General features: G+C 43.1%; 1 protein-coding gene across 2 annotated transcripts in view; it reads right to left on the bottom strand.

Annotated features, from left to right (window-relative positions):
• Nucleotides 1–7,172: 7,172 nt before the first annotated feature.
• Nucleotides 7,173–18,526, bottom strand: part of GHDC (GH3 domain containing) — a 38,645-nt gene continuing 27,291 nt past the window's right edge. For both annotated transcript variants that reach the window (XM_061551800.1, XM_061551801.1), the window contains exons 8-11: nucleotides 17,929–18,000; nucleotides 16,659–16,792; nucleotides 14,533–14,621; nucleotides 7,173–12,907 (exon numbers count right to left, since the gene is read on the bottom strand). In XM_061551800.1, the coding sequence (XP_061407784.1) occupies nucleotides 12,686–12,907; nucleotides 14,533–14,621; nucleotides 16,659–16,792; nucleotides 17,929–18,000 (517 nt within the window). In that variant the 3' untranslated portion in view covers nucleotides 7,173–12,685. The remainder of the gene's footprint in view (nucleotides 12,908–14,532; nucleotides 14,622–16,658; nucleotides 16,793–17,928; nucleotides 18,001–18,526) is intronic.

The following is an 18,526-nucleotide window of genomic DNA, read 5'->3' as shown; positions in this document are numbered from 1 at the left end:
ACCACTTTGGTATGTATTGAGAATTAGAGAGAGAGAAAATCACATGAGAAAAATGCAATCAGGAATTATTCACGTTCAATTCCATTTCAATTGCGGAAAAGCAATCGCTAGTGATTCTACTTTGCACTTAAATGTTATTATGGGCACATGACTAAGTGATCATTTGGCAGAATTCAGCATTGAAAACTGCAACTCCAAAAAAATACGTACTATTTCTAAAATTTTACGTAATTTTTTTTGATAATTTAACGATACCTCCATCAATAAGAAATTCGATATTTATTCCAAAGGGCATTTTAATTTTAATTTACTTAGCAAAAAACACTCATATTGACGTGGTGTATGAGCCCATTAATTTATTGAATACACAAAAAACTCAGCACAATGGTAAATTATGAAATATTTATTTCATAAAACACAGCGATGCATTAACACCCATGAACATTTGGCAATGGATAATTTAAAACCGTTAAGTCTACAACACAACAATGCTAGTTGAGAAACAATTTTAGTCTCAGGTTGTATTTTAAAACATGTTTTATATATACTAAATATTTAAAACATAAACTATATGGACCCGTGGTTTGTAAATGTTGCTGGCACTTATTGGAATGCCTTGGAATGCCTTGACTAGTTTCTTCAGTCAACACCATGCATTTACTCCCATTGTCCTATAAAACATGAATGGATCCATTTTTGTGCAATTTCTACATTTTTTTTATATTACAATAATCATTGCTATTAAATTGGCTTGGCTCACAATCTAATTCTACCTGGAGAAGCAAATTTCACTTGTGAAAATGGTAGCAATTTTAGAATATGGAAGAAAAACATAAAACGAACTATGGCTTCCAGTCACGCGAGGAAAAAAAAATGTTCAAGACAATTACCATTAAAAACGTGTTGCATTTAGCATGGTATAAAAAAAATTGCCGCTGTGGAATATATACCAGGGTTTGTGGGTGGGTAGATGGCTATTAACCAGAAGTTAGTAAGCACATGGGCAAGCCACGTCATGAGAACTGACGAGAGATGGACAACAACAACAATAATGGATTGGACACTGAGAGAAGGCAAAAGGAGCACAGGGGAAGACAGCGGTAGAGATGGCAGAGAGGCAAAATAAAATAATTCGCAGGCCACTACTCTAACGGAGGGAGTGAAAGAAAATGTGGGAGGCTTTAGCCGGGTAGTGGTGTGTTACAAAAACAACTGCAAACACAAGCACACCATAGCCATAGCTCCAATTTTTTTTAAAAAAGCTGGTTATAAAATAAATAACCAACGGAGCGAGTAAATAAATAAGTGCCATACAATACGATTTTATTTCCGAGAAGCCATTCTGCCCGCAGCGTTCACAAATGCATGGCCCCTGAGTCTGAAATGGCAGCGGGACGTTAAGTCAGGGTACGGCGATGTTTTATTTACTCAGTGGGACACGGATCACAAAGACCTAAGCCAACAGCATGTTTCTGTGCATGCTAGGTTACAAACAAAAGTTTTCGTTTCTTATTTTGTTAAAAGTTTGTGTTTTAATGGACCTGGCAAAAACATTCAATGTAACATGTTCTCTGCACACATGTAAAAGTTCTCGATGAGGAATACCGTAAAAAAAACTAAACTTGGCAGGAACCTCCTGCAAAGGTGTCTTGAGGGTCAGCTAGTCATTTCTGTGTGAAGGAGCGTAATAGCGTGATTTATTTATAAATACCCTATAGATGTATAGTCAATATTTACTTTCAATAGCGCCTTTCGCAATCAAAATAAAATCGCCTCAAGAGCTGCTGAACAAGAAAAAAAAAACAATAACAGTTCACAAAACAACTTTAAAAGGAAGTGAACGTAAACTCATTAGTTCTCGTAAACATTTAAATCTTTTTTTAAGTTGTTTTATGCAATGACCCTCTTACTCTCACCATTCTCAACAGGTGATCGAATACCGTGGAGGCGATGGCTCCACATTCTACAGAGGAGAGCGTTTAAACATTTAATAAGGGCGTGTTGCCATGGTGGAAGACACTGGACGTGGGGGCTTTGAAATAAAATGCCGTTTTACCGATACATTTTCCCCTCTCATTTTAGCGAGTATCTATAAATGGATCTTCTCATATACAGGGTTCTTTAAAAAAATGTTAACACTTATATGGGACTATCGTCTTTAATGGCGAAAGAACGGATAATACACTGTGACACTACAAATGTATGTTGATAGCTTCAAAAAGTCAAAGAGTCTCCACTTGTTCGCCATCATTGTCAACACGTTGCCTTGAATCTTCTCCAGGTGGTCTCCAGAGCCCGGAGGCACATTTATTCGTGGCGTTGTTGCAAATTCTCCGAAGTGTTCACATTTTTTTGAAGCACTCTGTATTGTGGCCATTGTGGGTTTTTTCCTCTTCCCCTACTTGTTTTCTCACTTTTAATTCCGGTTGCGGGATCGGCGTCATTTGATGTCGCCATTGCCACCCGGGCCTCTCCAGCTCGCGGCGCGTCAGCTGGCGTTTAGAATTCACCGCTCCGTGTTCACACTCCGACGAGTTCCCCGAGATCTTAAGATCGCCTTCTTCGAGGTGCTCCGAGACCACGGCCCATTTTCAGGCGACGGAACGCTTCGAGCCTTTTGGTTTTACTAGATAGCAGGGCCCCGGTGGTAGCACGTTTGCCGCTCATTGCAGAAGTTCACGGTTCAAAAAGCCAAGCGTCCGCCCCCGGTTATTACTGCGGCGCGCACACAACGCGACGCGCCGTCTGCTCCACCGTGCACGGCGAAAGGGAACCTCTGGCGTCCTTCGCGAGAGTTGTGTGCCGGTGTAAGGGTCCGCATTTGCCAACAAAAATAATCTGCACTTTGCTCAATTTGGATCAGACGTAGGAATAACTTGCTCGACCCAAGCTAGAAGTGCTCCTATACGTGCATTGTCTTTGTGCTGTTCGCCTTGTGGCGTTCCCTTGCCTAACACCGGCGGTGAGACTAGGTCATAAAGAAGGTTGTCTCTGGTGTAGGCCAATCAGTTTCAAAGACAATGCAGATATGTCCGTATGTTGAACTTCTATTGCACCGTACGTAGCCAACCGTGCTAATCGGGGGTGCATGTTTTGCCACAAGTATGAGTGGTTAATGCAGCCTGGGTGCCTTGTTTTTGGTATCTATTTGGCGTTTGCACATCTTAACACCTGTTTTATTACCAGAAAGGGTAAAGCCTTTTTTTAAATCCTTTATATTAAGTTCGCTTGCGTGCTTGCGTGCTTGCGTGCTTGCTTGCTTACGACCGTGCAAATCTTTCAGTCGTTTTTAACCCACTTCCCGTGATCCAATCGAGCTGACATTTTTCACACAGACTCGTTGTGCGAGACAATTAATTACCAATTGCTTAATACTGGCAGACAATCATCTGACCCATAGGTGGCAGCCATCTCAAGCCAGAGGACGAGAGGACTCTAGCCGCCACGCATATAAAGGATTTAGAGTGAAAAACTTTGTTTTTACGGGTTTACTTGTTCCATCAATGGCTCCTCTAACTGGCAGACTAATGCCAGCTGGCAGGCCAGGTGACCACAGGGACACCTGCCACTGGGGGTGCCCCCCCCCCCCTTTCAAATGCGTTGACACGAAATGCGATGTAAAGCACTCTGAGCCACTCATGCACAGAGTGAATAGTGGTTGTCTGATGGATAAACTCATCTCGGCCATAAGAATGGATAATTTCCAAAACTAGTTCAGGGCATGTAAACAGGGGATAAGCACCACAGCGTTGCTCATGTGGGCAGCAAACAACAAGAACACAATTTGAGTGGCCGAAATCCAATTCGTGTTTCCAACTGGTGTTTATTTAAATGCGGTACATTAATCTCAACTCGTTAATCATTTTGTTTCATTACGGTCGAGGCAGCATTAACAAAAAAAAAGAATATGACCCTTTAAATACATCAGATGATCATGGCCGACGAGGGAAAATAACAAAGTATTAAAACAATTCTGAAAGTCAAAATATGATTTCATGTGCGAGCTGATCGAGCAAGCCCATTGTCAAGGGTGATTCGGTCCTGCAAATGGAACCCTGTGATAGTTTGGTACACAGGAGGTGTTAAGGGAGTTCGATCCCGACCCTGACGCCTACATATTTGGAGTTTGTATTTTCTCCCCGTGGTCGCGTGGATTATTTTCCGGGTCGTCCGGTGTTTTCCCTCCACATTTATATACATTTCCACGTGATAAGCCACTTTGTTGAGCTTTCATTTGTGGCCAGGTCGCTTCTGAAAAACAGCTATTTTTCTCAGTGGACCTTACCTGCTAAAATAAAAATACAGTACAATACAGTTTTCTTACGCCACTGCTCGAGGGAGTGCCTCTCGACTCTAGAGAGTATATATACATATTATTTTGTCTATATTTGAATGCTAGCCATTTATCTTTTAAAGGTGGAAGTACCAACACTTTACTCCACCACCTGCAGCCTGCTGATCGACTGAAAGTGGGTTACACGTTTGTGGGTATGCATTGACACTTCTGGGTGGACATATTGGAGAATATAAATACAATAGATAACAGCTATTGTCTCCTTGAAATACGTCTCTCCACACAAAAAAACAATCGTTTACATAACCCATCAGCAGCACAGCCTTCTGGGAGAAAATGTTTGCAGCATTGATTCAGTAGAAGCAAACTCTGGACTGGTTTCAGCATACGATGTCTCGTAAGTAGAGCCAGGCTTGTTTGAATCAATGATGGTGAACTGCCATATGTTGAAGGCACTACTTATATTGCTATCATTTTATTAGACAAAGCACTTTTTAGCACTTGGAAAAAAAATTGATATATATTGGCCAAGAAATAAAATGTTGATTACATGACCACATGAACAAGGAGCCGAATAAACGGCATGTACACTTGTGTACGCACTATTAAAATATATCAGCATTGCTTACTTTCCTAATCAAGTGTGGAAATGATTGAGGCACTTTAATTTCGCAGGCAATGCCTGCCACTATATCATGGAACCTTTTCTGGCAGGAATCAAATCCTGGCATTAACCACATATACTTGCGCTGAACATGCAAAACCTGCTCTGACAATATATGCATTGTCTTTGAAACTGGTTGGCCAACACTAGAGACAGCCTCTGTGCATTGTCATTGTACTGTCAGCCCTTTGGCGTTCTCTGGTCTGACACTGGTGAGACTAGGTCATAAAGAAGGATGTCTCTGGTGTAGGCCAATCAGTTTCAAAGACAATGCGTATATTTTTAGAGCATGTTTGTTTGCATGTTCACCACAAGTACTGTGTGGTGGTTAACGCAGACTTGATTCATTGCAAAAGGTTTCTACTTGGTGTTTGAACATCTTAACACCAGTTTTATGAAAGAGTAAAACCTATTGTTAATGTCTACCAGTGTTGAACGCAGAGCCTGCTTCTGATTGAAAGAGACAACACAAATATAGATATTATAGGGGAAAGGGATCCATTACACGTTTGCTGAGTACACAGGCAAAAGCCAGCACGTGGTAGCCGGTGGCTTTAACAATGGCGCTGACTCACCACTCTTTTCACCGCTGACTCACCACTCTTTTCACTGCTAACTCACCACTCTTTTCACTGCTAACTCACCACTCTTTTCACTGCTAACTCACCACTCTTTTCACTGCTAACTCACCACTCTTTTCACTGCTAACTCACCACTCTTTTCACTGCTAACTCACCACTCTTTTCACTGCTAACTCACCACTCTTTTCACTGCTAACTCACCACTCTTTTCACCGCTGACTCACCACTCTTTTCACCGCTGACTCACCACTCTTTTCACCGCTAACTCACCACTCTTTTCACCGCTAACTCACCACTCTTTTCACCGCTGACTCACCACTCTTTTCACCGCTAACTCACCTCTCTTTTCACCGCTGACTCACCACTCTTTTCACCGCTAACTCACCACTCTTTTCACCGCTGACTCACCACTCTTTTCACCGCTGACTCACCACTCTTTTCACCGCTAACTCACCTCTCTTTTCACCGCTGACTCACCACTCTTTTCACCGCTAACTCACCACTCTTTTCACCGCTGACTCACCACTCTTTTCACCGCTGACTCACCACTCTTTTCACCGCTAACTCACCACTCTTTTCACTGCTAACTCACCACTCTTTTCACTGCTAACTCACCACTCTTTTCACTGCTAACTCACCACTCTTTTCACCGCTGACTCACCACTCTTTTCACCGCTAACTCACCACTCTTTTCACCGCTAACTCACCACTCTTTTCACCGCTAACTCACCACTCTTTTCACCGCTAACTCACCACTCTTTTCACCGCTAACTCACCACTCTTTTCACCGCTAACTCACCACTCTTTTCCCCGCTGACTCACCACTCTTTTCACCGCTAACTCACCACTCTTTTCACTGCTAACTCACCACTCTTTTCACCGCTAACTCACCACTCTTTTCACCGCTGACTCACCACTCTTTTCACCGCTGACTCACCACTCTTTTCCCCGCTGACTCACCACTCTTTTCACCGCTAACTCACCACTCTTTTCACTGCTAACTCACCACTCTTTTCACCGCTAACTCACCACTCTTTTCACCGCTGACTCACCACTCTTTTCACCGCTGACTCACCACTCTTTTCACCGCTAACTCACCACTCTTTTCACCGCTAACTCACCACTCTTTTCACCGCTGACTCACCACTCTTTTCACCGCTAACTCACCACTCTTTTCACCGCTAACTCACCACTCTTTTCACTGCTAACTCACCACTCTTTTCACCGCTAACTCACCACTCTTTTCACCGCTAACTCACCACTCTTTTCACCGCTAACTCACCACTCTTTTCACCGCTAACTCACCACTCTTTTCACCGCTAACTCACCACTCTTTTCACTGCTAACTCACCACTCTTTTCACTGCTAACTCACCACTCTTTTCACCGCTAACTCACCACTCTTTTCACTGCTAACTCACCACTCTTTTCACCGCTAACTCACCACTCTTTTCACCGCTAACTCACCACTCTTTTCACCGCTAACTCACCACTCTTTTCACCGCTAACTCACCACTCTTTTCACCGCTAACTCACCACTCTTTTCACCGCTGACTCACCACTCTTTTCACCGCTAACTCACCACTCTTTTCACCGCTAACTCACCACTCTTTTCACCGCTAACTCACCACTCTTTTCACCGCTAACTCACCACTCTTTTCACCGCTAACTCACCACTCTTTTCACCGCTAACTCACCACTCTTTTCACCGCTAACTCACCACTCTTTTCACCGCTAACTCACCACTCTTTTCCCCGCTGACTCACCTCTCTTTTCCCAAGCAGAACTCTTGCGCCAGTGAAGGCTCGGTTAAGCTCACTGCCTCTACTCATGCCGGGGAGTTCTGGGTTTCTATCGTGGAAAAAAGCAAAGCAGTTGGTTGCCAATAATGCATTTTAACTTACATAAGCCGTTTCTTAAAACATGTGTGTCTAAAAAGCTGGGGTTCTGTGTTATATAAAATGCATAAAGCCTTCAAGATGTGGTAACAGCTAGATTCCTGAAATATACAACATAAGAGCCGGTTAAAATCAATATAATCGAATAAAAAAGCCAAAACCTATCGTGTTGTTTTGAGAACAAAAACATGAGTGCTCTCTATTTTCAAGTATGAATCCATACCATAATAAGAACCTACAAAAATAATAAGTGATCTTCAACTCCCTAACATTGACAACACTGCTTGATTATGATTATCATTCAATGAGACTCATAATGCCCTACTCAAGCAATGCGATCGTGGCACAGGCAGACGTAAGAAAATTAAATGCATAATACAATATCCAATTTATGTACGTAAATGAACGAGGTGAATTTTCTGCACAAAAAAATACATCACGAAAGGGTTAAAACCGGGAGTCTGATATATCTGTTGGTGTCACTGCCTGACCATCTGCTCAGCCAGTTTAAAGCCACATTGGCCCTCGCCTTGGCCAGCTCCTGTTACATCCTTGGACATGCTACAATGCACTTGCACGAGCCCACAGCAGCTTTGGATCACTACCCTAACGAAAGGGCCTGGGAGCACACTGGAGGTCACTTATCCTGGGGCCAGATTCACGCGAGACATGGCCAACCTTTACGAGTCCAATACAATAGCAGGACATCCAACTCAAGCCACCAGAGACTTGTCACACTTTAGAAATGCCACAACCAGGAGACAATCCCAGTGAATTCCAAACACCCAGCCCTATCTCCAGCTAAAGTTTTACTTCTGCTGACATACATGATCCTTGGAGAACACACAAACAAATCTTCCCATGTCCCAAGGAGTATTTGCCGACTGGCAAATAACGTCTTGTAGACTTAGGGTGATAGAGTGAATGGCAGACTCTAAAATCCTGAACATTATTGGTTTTGTTTTGCTGTTGTTGCGCGTGTGACTGCACGCACTGCTAGTTGGTAGACAAGACAGATCGATAGCCAGACTCACCGAGCACCAGCTGGCTGAACGGAGAAGTAATTCAATTTCCAGACGCGTGCGTGTGTATCACTCCAACACGATGTAAGTGGATCAAAGTAAAGTACCCAGTGAGGATGTCATCCACACGGTGTGTGGAGAAAGGGCACAGAGCCAGAGCGATGAAAGCCTGCACAAGACACGAACTATTTCTGATACCTGATATTGTGTTGTTGTGGTGGCTGTGTGTGAATGGTCAGGCATTACGCAACTCTGTTCTTACACTTCCATGCACATGTTTAGCAATGATGGAAAAAGTAATGGAGGAGGTGTCGTTTCCTTTTGCGATGGTCGTGCGTTCATTGATTTATTTTAAAAAATGGGGGCTTAACACTTTCTGACACACACGCAGGAGGTGTTAAGATATCCAAGCACCAAAGAGATACTAATTACGAGGCATCAAGTCCGCATTAACCACACATACATGTGGTGAAAAAATGCAAACAATTATGCTTTGATATAATATACGCACTGTCCTCGAAACTTATTGGTCGACACCAGGCTTTGTCTCACCAGTGCCAGACCGAAGGCCGCCAAAAGGCAAACAGTCCAAGGACAATGAAAACACCAAGGCATTACTAGCTCTGAGTTAAGCATTAACAAACATCTTAACGCCTGCATGTATGCCAGAAAGGGGCAAAGGCACTTTTTTTTTCATTTCATATCCTGATACTGCCAAAAAGGGTCCCATAGAGATAGCCCTGCATCAGATTTGTCTTTCAAGTAAGCCCACTTCTTTGCTCATGAAACAGACTGAACAAAATCCATACCTCAGCATTATCGATGTATCGAGATCCATAGCACAATTGGACAGGCGTCGGTGCCAAATGTTGAATTCTGCTTTGATGCTTTGATGTCACCCGGCCAGTCACTTGCCCATCGGCATTCAGCACCTCCGTACCGCTCTCCTAACGCTACCACCGTGAACGTCACTCGTTTAATTCCTATTCCTCCTCGGAGTCTGCCAGACTGCCCATCTCACCTCATCCGCACTGTCATCAACCCCCCCCCCCCAACACCGCAGGTCGCAGCGTTTCTCTGTCTGCGTCTTCCCTCGCATCTGCTCGACGTGAAAATTCCCTCCCATCCCGTCTCTCTTCCTGAGCTCCCGTAACCTTGCCCAATTCGAGAGACGTGTTGGCCGTTCATCCGATGCATCTTTGCGGGTGCTGTTGGTTGCTGGCCACTTGATGTTTTAGGACTGTGTTAAAGACCAAAGGGGTCTCAGTGCCTCTCCTATTTCTTGAGTGACATCAAAAAAACGCAGGAGAGCTTTCCCATCTCAACCGGTCCCAATGCTCGTCTCGTGTTGCTTGAGAAATCCATCACCTCTTGTAGGCAAGATCTTCATGATGCATGTTTGATTGATACTTGAATGAATATACACATATAAACAAACACCTTATCTTGCTGCTTCATGTTAAAATATTCTGAACATAAGTGACGCACATATTGATAGCTCAAGCTCGATATAGAGGTTGGGCCTTATTGTCAGATTGACCGATGCCAACCAATGCATCAGTATGGTGAATCAAGCAGTGATCCTCATAGTCTCACTAGCGATAAAATGACTATCTCCCGACCCTATGCTGTTTTCTCTATTCTGTGTGAACACAGTGTATACACATGGGTCTTTCATAATGAAATAAGTGATAACTCAGCAATACGATATTTTGAAAGTTAAATGGCCACATCTGGTAAACAGCTAATTTGCGTATCACCAAAGCAAAGTGTGATAATAAACGGATAATGTTGCCATTGCGATGGATGTGTGGGTGTGTTGGATTGCGCGCATGTGTGCCTGTGTTTATGTCTGCATATGCACGCGGGTCTGGCAGTTCAACCTGCTCGTAGCCAATTCATGGCATTCATACACGGCCTTGGCCTCTTCAACTCTTACTTGGCTGGCTATGCCAGACAGACCCGTGCAGCTTGGGCGCCTGCCTAATGATCTGATTAACGTATTTAAGTAAATAAACGGTGACTAAATGTCTACAAACCTGGATTAAGGAACATACATTTGGCACAAGAACGCACTCATGTAAAGTATAGTCGGCCTTGATACAACAAAATCATTCTCCTGAACTTTTACGGCCTTGAATTTAGCGGCTCGATTCGGCTGAAAAATTATTCAATACAAAGTCAGACATATAGATACAGGATTGTGCAGAGTGCAGAAATGAGCTGCCTTATGCAGATTGAAGCTGGAACAAAAAATATGCTAAACGTCTCTAAGAAGGATGTGTGTGGAACTACACGAGAAAGGAAGTTTAATTAATTACGGCAAACTGCTGGCTGATCTTTGCAAACCTCCGAAAAGCCCCTTCACGGTTTTGAAACAAAACGCCGGGAGGGGCAACACATATTACGTATGTCATCATATTGGATGTAAATAATTCAAATACATTTTATATATGGTTATAGGAGTGGATCGAAAGTCAAAAAAGGATAGCTGGGAGATATTGATCTGTGTGTGTGTGGCCATGTGTCACCAGAGCATGTGACAAAGCAGACTTAAAACAACAACAAAATGACGAAGCTTATTTGGAATGCGTGAGATGCCAAACACTTTTCTGCATTAAAAAAAATTGAGCCCAGCAGGGAACACAGTTTTTAGAGAATACGTTCGCACTTAACTTCTGCACAGAAAGTGACAACGTTGACGACATAGTTTGCAAAAATTAGTTATCAAGTGCCATTGTCATATTTTTATATTTTGTAGTAATTTCTCCAATTTAACTTAAATTGTGCTTTCGGCAGTTGCATACGCGTTAGAGAATTGCTCGTAAGAAAAGACACCACAGAACTACTTCTGAGACCTCTTTAGGCGACCTATTTTATCTGCCCACTACAGGAACACTGCCCCACATATTCTGTTACGTACATACATTATTTGTGTGGCAGTTCCACCTATAATTGTTCATTGTCTGAGTTAGCATTTTGCCAATGAAGTACAAAACTTTTACAACAAAAACGCTACCTGCAGCGATTGGTGGAGCAGGCTGAACCAATCAACTCACTCGACTCGAGAACCTGGTTTGTAGGTGGCTACTTTGACTGCACCCCAGAATGTCGGTTTTTGGACGACTGTGCTACCCAACCACCCCTACTTGGGTCATAGTTTACATGGCCGTTCCTTCAAAACATTAAGCTACTAGTGCAAGCAATGTGGGAAGAAAAACTGCCAATCGCACATCTGTCTACACGGCCACAGCCAGTGCACGTAGGACATGCGACCGTCAGCAGTGTCACCATGGATCGATTTACGACGCAGAAACTGGATTTACGGCGCATCTTCCGACACGACTCTGAACGCATTTGAACAGAGTCGGTCCGGTTTCCGACGTGACTCGGCTTGGATCATTTGTTATTCTCAGCTGTTGTTTTTTTGCAGATTATTACCGATTGAACCCTGTTAAGTATGGCTTATAAAAGAAAAAAACACATCGGAAAGTGATGTTTCTACTGTTTTTTACTATGGGAAAATAGGGGTCTGCTTTATGACGATGCGATTTACGACGGGGTTTCATACCCGTCAACCCCATACGGTTTACCCGTATTCTTGTACGGGGAAATTGCGTTTTCAGATCCATACGGCGTACAGCCGTTTCAATACGGGCGACATTTTTTTTTGGTTTATTTGTTTGTGTTTCTCCCTTGTGATGGGACTTTGTAGGATGAACGTTGAGATTTATACGGGCACTGGGTAACCAATACAGTCTGAATTGGTCTGTAATACGGTAGGGGCACCGATAAGGGATTGACAGATATGGGGTTTCCACAAAATATTCGTGTTATAAAAGCAGGGACCGCTTGTATTTAGATCTGAACCGACTGAGAGACAGCAGACATCCACTGGTTCATCAGTGGAATTGAAACCATTATTTTCACCCTTACTACATCATTATAGTTTTCGTCATTACACTGAATATTGGGGCAATGTACCAACCAACTTTGTGGACACGTATTGCTCGTATTTGTTTATTCTAACTTTTTAAGACCTAAAGGCTTCGGAGATAAACCACTGAAAAGGAAACGAAAACAAAACGTATGCACTCATCGCACACATTTTAATTGCCTGAGAACTGCATTTCTACCATCACTATTGCCATTTGCCGTTGAGGCAGTCTTTGCTTTATGGGCTTGCCACATGCTGGGACGTACAGTCTCATCCAGCTTGCTCCATACTCAGGCAATGCATCTCTGCAATAAAATGTCAACCTGCTCCTTGTTCTTCAGCACCCGGGGAGTCTTGTACTGGTTAGGACTGGCTCCAGATTTCTCGAGGGTATATTTCTTGAGATCCTGGAATGCCCCTTGGTGGATCAGGTTTACCCGGGCTGGCCCGATGCTGCCTTTGTTGCGGAATGACTTGTACACCGCCGACTCTTCCTGCAGAAACTGATCGAGCTGGGGACACATGCACAAACAATAGTGAATTCGTATCGTTGGTTGAGAAGCAGTCGTATAGTTTGCTGTATGTTACAGGAAAAGGTAAAGGCTCAGCCATGCAATTCCTTGCTCATGCCATGGCTGGCGAATGGTTCTCTATCAGACGACGCTCTAGAAAGCCTCTTCTCGTGGACATGTTAACTATCAGATGACGCTCTAGAAAGCCCCTTTCTCGTGGACATGTTAACTATCAGATGACGCTCTAGAAAGCCGCTTCTCGTGGACATGTTATCTATCAGACGACGCTCTAGAAAGCCCCTTCTTGTGGACATGTTATCTATCAGACGACGCTCTAGAAAGCCCCTTTCTCATTGACATGATTGGCCCACTCTCTCACGCTGGCCAGACATCTAGGAAGAAGTGACAGTGCCCACACTGTAGCCCACCACGCTGCTGCTGATTCACTGACTGTGGTGTACCCATTTTTACTGCTGGGTGCAGAGAGGCAGGGAGATTTAATAAAAATAAAAAAAATTTCACTGCCACGCCAGGAGATCGAACCGGCGACCCCTGGATTACAAGTCCAGTACGTGTGATAACCATTACACCACAGCAGCGTCTCTGTACGTTATGGCACTAGTTCTGGCCATATTATTGTGGCCGACGTAATCATACACTCGCAATTCAGATCCCATCCATAGTTGACCAAGATAAAGATAAAAAAAACATCTTTACAATCTTAACTGACTTGGTGCTGTTTTGTACGCGACACTATGTGTATGTGATGTGTTCTACCAGCCTTGTTGTATTATTTGTGCTGGTTTGTTTCATGTTGACGCACGACCTTGTCATTCAGACCCTGACCACGTACAGTTGTTTTTGGATTATTTTGTTTGTGTATTTTTATTTTTCTGTAACCAAGTTTCTATTCTGTGACCAGTTCCCATCTAAAATGAGCAGTTCATTCCCAATGGGTTTTACCTGTGGCAAAATAAACTAAACCAAACCAAACATCCCTCTAGGGTTGGTCAAATTAATACTACCCAGGTGAGGACCGCACAATTTGGTCAGAAGTTAACAGTAGATTTCCTTCGCTGAGGATAGACTGGTCCCTGCCACAGTAACATGGAATCATCACCACCGCCTTAGAACTTTCAAGATATATTAAAAATCAAGATCAAGACAGCATCATGGCCAAAGCCGTTGATGTCACCATCCCTTGTTAACGTTTAACACAACCAAATGCACATTTCAAAGTGGGGACAGCACTTTGATTTTAATCACTGGGCTCCTATACCAGTGCACTCTGTTCAATTCCTGAATAATGCAGTTAATACTTAAGCAAGTTATGTATCCCCTCAGCAATATAGAACATTAAAATTAATTTCTTCAGGTAGCAAAAAATTACAGATACCCACACGTAACACGTTCATCAAGTTTCCGTTGATAGGAGGCGGCTGTATGAGCAATGTCTGAAGCGGTTGTACCTTAACCATTAAATCAAGTCAAATTAGCATTTGTAATGTATACATAAATCTCACCTTGATGGTGGAAAAGGTTACAACTGAAACAAACCGCAAGTGTTTTAAACATACACCAAGCTCTCGTAAGTGCACATCTTAAAAACAAATAAACAGGGAAACCTTGTTTCTCTTTTCATCAGATAAATATTGGGTTCCTTTGACTTCCACGAACACCTCATAGTGTGGGTCAGAAGTTCCTGCTGAGTTTCCTAAAATAAGAAAACAAACATTGAATACAAATGCTTTTAGGCTCAGAGAAAGGAATACACATCGTCGTCATCATCATCAGCAGCAACAATTGCAAATGTATAATCATCTATCATCATATCAATGCACACTATATATTTAGCAGTGCAAGAAACAATTACACAAATAACCACTGAGCAATGTTGTATTGTACAAAAGAATCACTCTTCAATACATGTCTATTAAGAGAATATGAAAGCTCAAAAGTGTTGTTATGCTTGCCAGCATAGTACAAGTACAGAATGCATGACATTCATTTCCTTAAAATTATGTGCGCTTTTTTTTTCCAATTGCATCTCAATTGTGCTATCGGCATTATGTCTTGAGACGCAACATGAATTTGCATCTCTTTCACCACAGTGCAACCCTTGTTTCTTAGCGAATGACCCGCAGAAGCTGATATCACATGACACTTCTAAGACTCATCAAAGTGACGTCTGTTCAACACGACAGGGGGCAACACTTCCTCACCTGCTCTACATCAGCGTGGTGTTTGTCGAGTGGCATTAGAATTTAGCCAAATCAAGCTGTGAGCAGCGGCTCTCAATGCAGGATAACTCAGTTTAATCACTGCATGGAATCGCAGCCAGGATTTCTGCAGTTCTAAATTAGTACTTGGAACTCTGTACCACATACCTCAGAGGTAGCTTAAATAATTCCTGCTGGTGAGATACAAGTCTGGAAGGCTGATAGCTTAAAAATACTGTATATTATGCTTACATTTCGGTCTAGAATAGGTGACTTATTTAAATGAATACAGAGTTGAGGTTGTGTACTGTGATTGTCCATCTCAGTTACGATGTAAACTTTGAAATTGTTAATACAGAAAAGTGGCAAAATTCCCCCAAAATTGTTAATTTAATTGTCGAATGATAACATGGCCTTATTTCCATCGAGGTTCCTACTAGGTGTCTGGCCAATTCCTGTTTCAGAATTATTATTATTTTGGAGAAAACCAGAGCATTGAAAAGAAAAAAAAGAAACAAGACCTATAGGGAAACAAGTCAAAAGCAATTGAGGCTGACTTGTAAAAGACACGATAATGATGGACATCATCCATACGTACAGTCAATTATTGCCTTGCGGTGACATGGCTAATGGTGGATCCGGGAGAGCTCGGGGCTCCTTGCGGCTGGCAAGCGTCCTGAGGCAGGCGCCGCTAATGCGAGGTGGGCAGGTTGCTCAGCGGTGAGAGCGTGGAATCGGCACTGCTGAGATCTTGGCTCGAGTTTGAGCAGCCACCCGAAATTACAACCGGGTTTTCACTAATTAGTTGACTGCACAAACAACCAATCGCATTAAATTTGATTTTCAATAAATTTGGCTAAGCTGTAGCTCTGCATATATAGGTATGAAAAAAAACCACTCTATGGCTGCTATGTGACAAACATTTCATCCTTCAGCAGGGTACGTGAAAGAGTAGGCCTCCTTGTCAAAAGTAGTTCCTTGATGATAATTGTTTTTTTACCCTTTTATCTGGCAACAAAACTGACACCTTTTTTACAAGGAGTCATGTTTGCATTGACCACAATACCTGCAGGCGTTATCTGGTCCAACACCATGTGAGACTAGGCTCTAAAGAAAGCTGTCTCGGGTGTGGACCAATCAATTTCAAGGACAGTGCATACATTATCAGAGTTATGTTTTTTGTATGCATTACGACTGCAGGTATTGTGGTCAATGCAAACATGACTCCTTGTAAAAAAGGTGTCAGTTTTGTTGCCAGATAAAAGGGTAAAAAAACAATTATCATATTTTGTTACTGGCAAATGAAGTTCCAATGGTAGTTCCTTGATATCACCTTCCACAGGCCATTCTCGAACACAGGTTGATGCACTGCCCCATAGAGTTACGAATGGACGATCAGTCTCATGATGTGGCAGCGAAAGCACAACTTGGAGGAAAAGTTGAAAAGGTTGAAAAGACAAAAGGAGATGGCAAAGAAAGATGACAAAACTAACAAGCAGTAAGGAGACTGGGTCTGTATTTCCTCCACGTACCGAGAAGGACACTCTCCGCACAGCAGTAGTCGAGCAGCTCGGAGCCACCCCAGATGCGAGCGGTGCGCTTCATGACCCTGTCGAACAAACCTTCGGACGTCTTCTCTCCTCGCACGTTCAGCATCATGCCCTGCCTGTCAAGCGAGACGGCGGGGGGCTGCTCATGAACTATGTAATCCGGCAACGGAACAACGTGGAAATGTGAATGGATTATTTTGGGCGCCCGAAAAAAAATTACAGCCCGGAGGTTGATTGGTTTCACTCATAGCGCAGGGTGAACTTTCAAGTTCTAAATTGCTTTAACATCTCTTGCTGACAAATACAAACCCGCACGGCCCTCATCATTAATGAACCAAGTAATTGGCCTTCCGTGGAGTTTGATGCTCAAGCAGGTAGAATAAATCTGGCAAAGCTCACGACCATGTTCTCATACTTTTTATACACAAAAGGCTCACTAAATTTCAATAGAGCTTTATTGATTTTAATGCTAAACCATACAGGCTTCATTGCTAGAGAGAATGTTTTCGTGTCCAATGACGCTGGAATAAAGCATACCAATACACGCAATCAATATCCATACCAAAAAGTGAGTTAAAAACTTGACATCCCTGGCAATAACTTGATATTTACCTTTACTGTATTGTTTTGCACTCGATTGAGTCTCATGGTCTATTGGGTTTTCGAAATACGTATGGAAAATTGGATGAATTTGCCCAATAACTTCCAATGTGCCTTGGTAACGCAGCATATGCGCATTACATAAATGGACTTAGGAACTGCAATAAGCTTCAACACGGTGCATTATGTCTCGGGCCGTCTAAACAACTTACCGCACACACAAAACTCTCAGTCATCCACACTTTAATTAATAGCAGAATGTGCAACTGTGCGTGCAACGGTTAACGCGATAAGAGCACACACAGGCAACTCACGATGGCAATTACAGCATCACTTCCTGCACAAGTAGAATCTTGTGGTCAGGAGCACAAAGCAAACACGCCAGTTAATGGGACAAGAGCAAACAAATTAAATATTTACGCCGTCCGTGTCAGCTGCAAGCTATTTTAAACCCCGGGAGTTTCATATAATAGAACGATTGCTTTCAGCAAAAAAGGGCGGCATTTGACCCAGATTCTGCACTGCACAGAATGTTTTCCCCATTTTTCACGCGCGTCTCCAACTTAACGCACGGACGCGTGACGCGTTTTGACACAACGCCTCGCCGCTATTTGTTGTTCGGGGATTTTCGAGTGAAAATTATGACGCCCACCTGTACATAAATTCCACGATGGGACACCGGTTGTGGAATCCAACCACTTGAATAACGTCACCAAAGCGATATCTGGGAAAGTAGAAAAGAGAAAATCTGTTTCAGGCATCCGCTGGGAGAGACAAACGACACGGATGAGTATTGCTTACTTTCCCTGAGGATAACAAATTATTATGATTGCCTGACAGACATGGACGGAGGAAGAGCAGCACAGACTTCATACGTGCGTTCATGCGTGCGTGCGGTGCAGTGGTTAGCGCTAGCTGTGCTACGAACCCGGTGACCCGAGTTCGATTCCCACTCACAACCGATGACAGTCGCGAATAGTTTAAGCAGATCAGGGCTTCCCCTAGATCGATTCAGCCTTAAATGAGTACCTGGTGTGTTGAGACAAAAGGGGCCAGACGTGTGCCGGCATAATGGTCCGATTTTGAAAATTTACCAACAAATTACTCAATTGGGATTACACGCAACAGCAATCATCGAACCTGACTCGGAGATATTTTTACTTGATACAGCAATCGTGCTGTGACGGTTCCACCTGAAGGCGGAAGCTTGTGTTGCCTCTGAAACGTCGTGATTTTTTTCTATTAATTTG

Source organism: Lethenteron reissneri, chromosome 15 (genome assembly GCF_015708825.2).
Source record: "Lethenteron reissneri isolate LAM-NWPU_2019-01 chromosome 15, ASM1570882v1, whole genome shotgun sequence".
Classification (NCBI taxonomy): domain Eukaryota; kingdom Metazoa; phylum Chordata; class Hyperoartia; order Petromyzontiformes; family Petromyzontidae; genus Lethenteron; species Lethenteron reissneri.
This window is presented reverse-complemented; position numbering and strand designations above follow the sequence as displayed.